The sequence below is a fragment of the Hippichthys cyanospilos genome, chromosome 15 (genome assembly GCF_059441005.1).
Source record: "Hippichthys cyanospilos isolate Australia breed blue-spotted pipefish chromosome 15, RoL_Hcya_1.0, whole genome shotgun sequence".
Taxonomy (NCBI): domain Eukaryota; kingdom Metazoa; phylum Chordata; class Actinopteri; order Syngnathiformes; family Syngnathidae; genus Hippichthys; species Hippichthys cyanospilos.
This window is the reverse complement of record NC_142383.1, coordinates 16,510,366-16,519,921: the sequence shown is the minus strand read 5'-3', so window position 1 is coordinate 16,519,921 and position 9,556 is coordinate 16,510,366. Positions and strand designations below refer to the sequence as shown.

The 9,556-nt window shown below is 44.5% G+C and overlaps 1 protein-coding gene across 1 annotated transcript; it reads right to left on the bottom strand.

Moving 5' to 3' along the window:
* Nucleotides 1-582: 582 nt before the first annotated feature.
* Nucleotides 583-7,181, bottom strand: LOC148411958 (kinesin-like protein KIF2A). Its single transcript, XM_088434203.1, has 21 exons — nt 7,011-7,181; nt 5,960-6,054; nt 5,775-5,894; nt 5,623-5,677; nt 5,277-5,414; nt 4,854-4,954; nt 4,690-4,785; nt 4,419-4,473; nt 4,187-4,349; nt 3,999-4,089; nt 3,682-3,745; nt 3,369-3,460; nt 3,149-3,291; nt 2,541-2,745; nt 2,372-2,482; nt 2,216-2,283; nt 2,046-2,123; nt 1,523-1,667; nt 1,339-1,440; nt 1,102-1,237; nt 583-1,024 (listed from the first exon to the last, which is right to left on the bottom strand). Exons 1-21 carry the CDS (start codon nt 7,069-7,071, stop codon nt 939-941), a joined length of 2,205 nt encoding a protein of 734 aa, XP_088290329.1. The 5' UTR covers nt 7,072-7,181; the 3' UTR covers nt 583-938.
* Between the last annotated feature and the right edge of the window lie 2,375 nt (nt 7,182-9,556).

Sequence of the window (9,556 nt, the reverse complement as noted above, 5' to 3'; positions counted from 1 at the left end):
ACTATGTTATTTTAAAAGGATAATAACGACTTATTTTGGAACTTTTATCTCAATTAAAATTTCATTGCATTTTTAGGAATGAAATATGAGTTTGGAAAATTATTCTTGGTTCAAATATAAACACAGATGTTATTTTGAAGGATATTTAAGTCTGTTATTTTGATCATTTAAAAGCCCTTTTATATCAAGATTTGAAGAGGCATTTTTGGGGGGTAAAACACTTTTTTCTTCATTAGAATGTCACTCTTTTCAACGACAATTGAGCACTTTATTTTGGACTGCATCATTTTTCATCTAGATTTTTGTTTGAGTTGTATTTAATCAAAACGAAAATCACTTGCATTTTATGTCAAATTCAGATCGGTCTTTATGGAAAATTAGATGGTCAAGGATTTGATATTGTTTTTTTTTTAAATGCAAACGATGATTCAGGCTTTTATTTTGGAGTGGCTAAATTTATGCTTTACATTATTTTCAGATCTTTGTTTATATAATTTTAAAATATAATTGTTTTTTAAGGTTAATTGTTTTGTTTTTTTTAAGAAAATATATATTTTTCCAACAAATAGTTTCCCAGGCAAGTTAGGGGCTTTGTTCCGGACTTTATTTGTTCCAATACAATTGTCTGCCATCTTAGTTTTGAATTTCCTGGGGAAGGAGTACTCCGTATGTGATGGAAAAGCGTCATTATTAGTCAGCCTCAAACATCATATAGTATCCTATCGCGTTCAAACCCTCGTCAGGCTTGCAAAAATAAAAATAAAAATAAATTAAATAAATAACAAACGTGTATGTACGAACCAGAAGATGACAGCAAATGAAGGAGGGTCTGTGGGATGATGATGATGACGATGAAGAAGTGTGTACAGCAAAGACTCCACACACAGAAGACAAGCTGATGCCTCCTTTTTTGGATATTTCAACATGTGCGCGTGTGTCTAAAGTGCACGAGGCCTCTTGGGGGTGATTTGTTGGCTAGCCTGTTCCTCCTCTTGAAGTGCGCAGCGGAAGGACTTGACCTTATCTGAAAGACGAGGAACAACGATCTTAAAGCTAGCTAATACGGAGACGCTCCTTTTTCTTTTCTTTTTTTTTTTATACCTCTCAGCTCGGTGAGGATGTCAATCTTCTGCTCCAGGATTTGCTCCAGCTGCGTGGCATAAGACTCCACATCATAGTCCACCTCCTCTGTCATCTCCAGCAGCACCTTCTCCTCCTCCAGGCACCGGATGGACTCCTGGAATCACATCACTATTAGCAAGCACGGTAAAAAGCTAACGTACAAGTTATTGGTGGCACAAAGACTGCTCAGTAAGCTGCAGTGATCAGAGTTCTTACCTGGAAGACGGCCCTGTGATCCTCCAGAACCTGCTCCTCCATCTCCACCAGCTGCGACACCGCCTCGTGGAAGGTGAAGAGCTGTGGGGAGACCTCCTCCTCCTGCAGATGAAGACGAAGGTCACAGGTAGAAGGACGGCCGGCGTAACGTAACCCCCGTACGCCTCTGCTCCGTTACGCTCACGTTCTGCTCGCAGAGCAGCTTGAGGTCATCTCTCTGCGGTGAGCTGCCAACGCCCCACTGGGCCTCCAGGACGTCCAGCTGGTTGTCGTGTCCGTCCACGAGAGGGTCCGTGACAGCCGCTGGCTCGACAGACAGCTCCTTTACTCTGACCGCGCCGAACGGACGTATATTCAATAAACGGGACAGAGCGCAAAGAAAACAGACGAGAAGAGAAAAAGTAATGAGATCAGTACGATCGCAAAGGACAGGGTGCAGCCGTGTGATGAAACAGGAAGTAGTGGTGTGACTGGACAAGACAGGAAGAAGTTGCAGTGATATCTGACAGGACAGAAAGCATCAGCGAGACAGAACAACAAGTAGAAGATGAAACAAGTGTCCGCGGGGAGTTAATGTGCGAGGAGACAGGACAAGAAACAATGAGACGGGATAAAAAGTAGCGGTGAGACCGGAAGTGTTAGAAACAGGACAAAAAGCAGAGGTGTGACTGGACAGGACAGGACAGGACAGGAAGTGGGCGTCATACTCGTAAGTCGGAGAATGGTCGGAGCGAGCGCTCTGCGAGAAGGGAATATCTGAGGGGCTGATCCCGAACTCCTTCACTCTGGAAGCGAGGTGGACACACGAGACAGACGTGAAACCTTCGTTCCTAATTTTTCGATTCGGACCGTCCCGACGTGGCCGGGGGCTTCTCACCTGTTGGCGTACCGGAGCGTGTTCAAGGTGTTTTCACAGGACGCCATCCCGGGAGAGATGGTGGCGATCTGCGGAAAACAAAGATGGCCGACAATTCGCTGGCAGCTGGATTCCGTTAACCGGTGCAGACGATGGGAGACCCCGGCGGGTCTTTACCATGCAGGTCCGAGAGTTCTCTCCGATGAAGGAATCCCGCAGAACCTGAGTCAACTTGCTGGCCCGGAAGGGAGTGTGCGGTTTGTTCCGGCCCAGCGCTCGGATACACTCCTGCCCGGCGACATGGTCAGTGACATCGTGGCCTCGGCTGGGGCAAAGTGCGTTTTACCTTGAGGGCCAGCAGGCTCTTGTTGATCTCGGCGCCTTCCAGTCGGGTCTGCCGGTCGGCGCTGGACGTGTCGGCGCCCCGCTCGTTGCCCGCCAGGTCGATGAGGGAGAACTTGCCGTGCATCTTGCCCCGGCGCCGAAGGATGATCTGGAAGACGGCGTGGCTGCGCGAGGAGTGCGCGTTGGCTGAGGTTTGGCCGGACGTCCTGAGGGAGACGCATCAACAACTGCTTATTCCTTGTTCAAGGTTGTCGGAATTTTCATTTGATTAGTATTTATGTTGTCGGGATTTTGATTATAGTTGATTTTTATTTAGCTTTAACTTGGTTTTGATTCAAAAGTGGAAAAGTTGCATTAGCACATTAACTCAGTCAACCCCAAAGATGTATTTATATACTTAACACAATGCTATCTTCTGTTAGCCTGTTTTGCATCATATGTTAGCATTAAGCTAGTTAACTTCCTGACAAAATTACATGGTTTGGTTAAATAAGTCACTTTCCAAGCAAGCTTTTACTGGGAGTGACGAAATGGGAATTTTTTTCCCGATTTTTGGAGGCATTTCATCAAAGCGAGAGAGTGTGTGTACGATATTGAAATATCTCGCACCTGCAGCTGTTTCCCACTTCGATGAGCTTGAGGACATCCTCGGTACCTTTGACCTCGCGCTCCTGCAGCCCCACCACTTGCACCTGCTGCTTGCCGTCCTCCAGCACTCGCAGCTTAGCTTTGCGGTTCAGAAGGTCAAACACCTTTAGGGGAGTTGAAAGCAAAACAAGGGGTCATGTCTGTGACCTCTCAAAGACAGCAGCGACTTTGTGGAGGTTACCTTCCCGCTGTAGATCTCAAAAAATGTGGCAAAGACCTGGAGGTCCAGCTTCTTGTAGATTGGCTTCTTCAACATGAGAAAGACGTCTCTGGCTGCGCACAACAACAAAAATTAGAAGAAAAAAATCAAGAAGAAAAGGAAGGACAGCTCGATGTTGGAGTTAGAAGTCTGTGTAAGCAGTGGTATCGACATGCTTCGCGAGTACCCAACATGCTTTGTGTTGGATATGTGGAACTAAGCTGAAAAAATATTTCACATGGGGAACATCACTGAAAAAGACATTGAGAAGTACTGAGTTAGGAAATGCATTTACCAGACAGTGCGTAGATGCCTTTGGAGCAGTCCTGGTTCTTCCCTGAGAAGTCCCCTCCCATCGTCTAGAAGGAGACATGGGTTCAATCAGTCCTTATCAAATAGTGTGTGCATGTGTGTGCGAAGGGGGGGCCCTTTGGTTTACAATAAAAAAAAAGGCACTTTGGTGTAGTTGGTTATTTTTTTCGGTTTTAGACTAACTTGTAACCAGTGTAAACGCTGTAAAAACAGTTGTTGAAAAGTGGTTTGTATTGTTTTTTCCTTTTATCGATGTTAAAGACACAGCATTAGATATAAGTCCAAAATACAAGCACTTACATGTGTTTTTCCGCTTCCTGTTTGCCCGTATGCAAAGCAGGTGGCCATTCCCCGTTCGAAAATGGTCTCCACGAGCGGCTGAGCGGTGAACCTGTGAAAGTTTGAAGAAATATTTGAATATCAGTCACAGGACTTCATGCTAAAAGAAGACTAGAAAATTAACTGGATGCAACGTTGAGGAAAAATACCTGTAAACCATCTCGTTGGTGGAGTTCTCATCAAAGGCGTAGTCAAAGCGGAAGGTCTGGTTCTCAAGGTAGCGGGTCAGGTCCACCTTCTGCTTGGGTTCGTGGACCATCACCACGTCTTTGCTAGGAATGGTGATCACGTCCAGATCCTTTACAGACAGTTCTGGGCGCAAAAAAACGGATCAGGTCCGCGTCGTAGCGCGATCCAGAAGTTGGGTGAGGCGCCACCTACCTTTTTTATTGAGGGGCCGCGCACGCACGCACACACATATTCGATGTTCCTCAATCTGCAGCGGAAACAAACAATGCACATATCATGCGGAGGTCTTCAAAGTCAATAAATATATGGCAAATAATGTCAACAAAATTAAGTAGTTGACTTTTAATTTACATGACTTTTTATTTTTGAATTATTCATGTCACATTAATTTATTTGATTGTTTTTGGATCCTAAATGGAAAATTCCAAACGATGCATTTTTTGTTGAGTGATGATGAAAGTACCAGGTCATTGGAGGTCAACGGCCGGTAGTCCAGACTGGCCCGAAAGTCTCGAATCATGCACATGATCTCGTAGTTTGGCAAGTTGACGTCCACTTCCTGCAAACGCACACAGCTTGCGTCACACATACGCACGTGTGCGTGCGTGTGCGGGCGCATACTCCGACCTGGGCTCGTTTTTCTCTGAGCTCCTGCTGCTGAAGTCGGCGCTTCTCTCGCTTCTCCTGCAGCTTCTCCACTTCCTTCACGCAATTGGACTTCCTCCGCGCTGAAAACACAATAACTTATTAACCATTATCGTTTTGGAGGAAAAAAACAATTCTTAGCACCAGCCATTGTCATCTTAGGGTAGTTGAAATCCATGTCTTTCAAATTACATCATAATATTTAAACGCCATCAAGTGTACTGAGTATCAAATAAAGAGAACATTCAAAAAGAAAAAAGAAAGAAAAAAGTTGTGTTTGTGTTCGGACTCATCTCGCTGAAAAGATCTTTTGACGCGGTCTCGTCCAGCTGTGAGCCTCATGACATCATTGTGCTGGAAGGCCAACAGTGTGTGTGTGAGTGTGTGTGTGTGAGTGTGTGTTACCATTCTGCTGCTGGATCAGTGATTGGTTGGCCGCAGTCACTGTGGCCGCTGCGGGCTGGGTGGTGATGGACGGGGGAGGGGGCTCCGCGGGCTGGCTGTGCTGGCTCGGACGGGCTCGGGTGGTTCCCACCGCCGCCGCTGAAGAAGAGTCACACCGTGGTCAGCAGTTAGAAAAGAAGATTTGGGCTTGGTGCATCATCAACTGATAAACAGGATCCAGCTGTTAACACGCTAAACAAAACACGCGCCTTTTTCGACTACTCTGATAAAAAAATTGAGTACATAAACACCTGGCTACATCCTGCTAGCTGCTGATGCTATCGCTAACATTTGTTTTCAGGTGTACCTCTGTTTTCCCGCGGGGCGTTTTCAGGTTTTGGTATTGCAGTAGCTCGTCGGGTCTAGAGGATTGAAAAAAAAAAAAAAAAAAAACGCAGGTTACCATCAAAATTAATTCTGGACAGCTGATCATGGAAATAAATTTTAAAAAAGGCGGACCTTGGGCACTTTGCTAGGCTTGGCCGCGGCAGAAGGAGGAAGAGGAGTCTCGGGACTTGGGGGCACTTCCTCTTCGGGGGCCAGATCCGGGTTCAGCGCAAAGACGCTCTCCAGGTCGATCTATGACAAGCGGCTAGCGTGATGATAATGATCCAGATGAAAATGTCACCCCGATAGGCATGTACCTCTTTGCCTTTGGTGTCGCCATTTTCGATCCATTCCACAGTCACGCTGTCGTTGTCCTCGTGCAACGACGTGACCATCGCCTGGTGGATTCGCCCTGTAGCGGTAGATTTTCAAAATACAGTATTATTAGCGTATTTTCTTATTTGTACTATATGGCACAAAAATAAGAATATAATTTGGTGATCAATGAAGAAAAAAAGTCAGAAATAGTTGTAACTGTGACACATTAAAGGGAAAAATCAGGGGTGTCAAACATATGGCATGAGGGTTGTTTCTGGCCCGCAGATGGGTTTAATCCGGCCCGTGAGATGAATTATTAAAGTATAAAACTGAGAATTGTTTTAATAAATTAAAAACTTGACATGTTTTATGATTAATAGCGAAGTTGTGCTTGTATACTATTTTGGAAAGTATAAAAAAAGATCTCTAAAACCGAGAAAAATAATAATAAAAATACCCCAACAGCCCCATTACACACCGGCCCGCTGGGCATGTGTCCCCTGTGACAGATGGTCAATCTGACTCTTGTCAAATGCTAACAACAAGCAAAACTCCAGTGGTCCTTGCGGTTCTAAAAGACTCATTGCTGGACAGGTGGACCCAAATCAGGGCGTGGCAACATGACAGAATCCCTTGACTGACAGCCATGCCAATGGGACATACAATAAACATAAAGCAGCCATTGGAAAAGAAGATGTGGCCTAGCCCTGGACTCAAGGCCCCTTTTGAACCTCCCCCCCTCCATCTTCCCTCAGCTCACCCTCCCTAGCGCCGACGGATGCGGGACACCCGTGACGCCGCGCATCCGGAGGGGGAAATTTGGAGGCAGGTGACATCTCTAACGGAGAACAGAAGCGCCCTTTTGAAGAGGCTGAATGAAGAAAGCCCGCGTTTCTTTCGACGGACATGTTGGAAATGAGGACGACGAAGAGGACGGGGGAGCGAGTGCTTGCTAACCGCGGCCGACGTTAGCTCCATCCCGGCGGCAGGAGGTGCTACCTCCTCCCGGCGAGGACGCGGAACAAACGTCGGCAGGCTCGGCTTACGTACCGTCACTCCGCTTTATCTCCACGTAGATACCCACGAAGATTTTCCCATAGATGGCGGCCATTGCCCCCCCACCCGCGTCTTCCCGCCTCTTTCTTCTTCTTCTTTTTTTTTAAATTAAGTGAAAATTGGTGAGCTCGCGCGTGCCAAGTTGTGTTGGCCGCTGGTCGCCAGGCAGAGGCAGGGAGGGGCTGCAGTGCGCATGCGCGGTTGCTGTCCGCCCAGCGTCACCATTGACTGCTCAAGTGCATCAATGACAAAATAAATAAATAGATCAGATTTACACGTTGTTCTTTGTGAAATAAATGTTACACTTTACGTTATATCTTTATTTTTTACTGATTGCCCGTGTTGTTGCTGTGTTTTGGAAGGATTTAGAAAATTATTTACTTTTAAAAATTAACCGCAAAATTGTCACGGATAGTAAAGAAAATACAGCTTTTTTTTTAGATTAAAAAATGTATTGGTTCGGTTAGAAAAGGCTCATATATGTAAATGTGTAATCGATGTAAATTTCTAAATTTAACTCCCTTTTAATCACCTTCTCAAGGTGGGCGTTGCAGATTTGCAACAGTGAAATGATAATCCTCTAACTATTCCACATTAATACTTTTTAATCAGAACTAAAAAGAAAAGGATCATCAATAAAAAGGCCTGTAACAAATCAAACAAATGTTCAAAATGTTTAAAAAAAGAAAAAGAACGTCCCATTTCACAATTACCATAAAAAGTAAACGTTTGCTGCTTTTTAAACGTCTTTGAATAGAAGGATGAATAAAAAAAATGCAGCTTGATTAATATTTCACCAGCTAAACATTAATCAGAATACTAGTGGGTCTGCATACAAAATACTGTAAATACGTTTTGTTTCATTTTAAAATATATTGACGCAGCATCATTTGGGTTGGGTCACGTTTATCATTATAAATCCTAAGATTTGGATGTTTTTTTTTTTTACCTTTTTTGCTTCGACAAAAGCCTGCCAGAGTTTGTAATTTAGACAAATTGTGGAAAATATTGCGCCTCTTTAAAGTCATAAAGATACTTGCACTTACTATTTATGACCACACGATGGCAGTAGATAGCAGTCTCAAGCCATCACCGGTTTTTTTTTGTGTATTTATGTAGATTCTGTGCCTTTACCTGATTATACATAACAGAATTGGATAATAATTTCTCATTGAAGCTACAATGTCAAATTTGAACATTCGGCTTTTAAATAAGGCTGCAAAATATTTAAATATGGGAAAAGTAAAGCATGACTTGCCAAGATGCTTAGAGAACCAGGAGTGCATGATTTCACCCACCACAAATCCAAGAACCTCGCCAAGACTTTGGATTCTTGAACCTTTTGACGTGACAATGGAGCATAAGGAAATGATTAAACCAATTTAGCTCGTTTTAAAAGACCTCAATTGACGTTTAACCAAGATGACCACGAATCATTTGGCGTGACGTGATCTGACCAAACGACAAAGGCCAACTGAGCGTAAAAGCAGCAGCTCATCATACTTCGAATGTTGCAGCTCCAGTAAGCAGGACTAAGGGCCCCCGCATCGTTGCCACAAAGCATTAGCCCAGCATGGATGCTGATTTCATTTCCTCAGTCTCCCCTCTGCAAATGAAATCAAATAATTGGATTCTGTCCTTTCTTCAACTTCTGATGACCTCAGATAAGATTATTTGATTAGCATATCATCGGTCACGCCTGCTTTATTTATACTAGGGAGGGCCATGCTTTTGAAAAAAATAGAACACAATTATCGTTGCAGAAACACTGAAAAGGGGCCTGTTTAAATCGGCTTGCTTTTATAGTATACAGTTTCGTTTTTCGCAGTTAATGGGGACCGGAAAACCCTGCAAAACTTCAAATTTTCTTCCACAACACACAGTGCATCGGTGCTGTGAGCGGCTGCTAACTCTCCCCGCAGCCCCAAGCACTGCCCTTCCCTCCCCCGCACATTTCCCAGAATGCAGGTTTTCTTAAAGGGGTAGGCTCAGCCTGTTTTGTTTTGAGGACAAAGTTGTCATTTCCTTATGCATCCGCTCACACCCCCCCCCCCCCCCTCTCCCCCGACACGTCTCCACACAGCTCTGACAGCCACAGGCGTTGTTGTTTTTATATAATGCCATAACTGTCGATTTGGAATGACAAACAGCAGTTATTTTTAAGCAAAAGGTCCTTCATTTGCAGCCGAACAAGACCGAGTATTAACAGGCTGTTATATTGCTTCAGACAAAACGCTAAGTGGCGAGGGAACACTATTCACATTCTTTTGGTAACTCTTAAGAGCAAAGCGGCCGAATGGAACGCTAAAGTCAATCTTAACACTTACCCAGCTACCAAATGTGTTGCATTACGATGGTGATAATTGAAACGGGAAAAGGAACTCAATGGTAATTTGTCGTCCTACCTCTTGAGGACTTAGTGGTAGAAAACGTGTTGAGAAAAACAAGCTCCCAGCGCTCATGTGGAAGGAGCAAAACACTCGGAAATAAGATGAGCAGACAAATGTGTTACCAAGTTTAAGGACCACTCCTGATTTTCT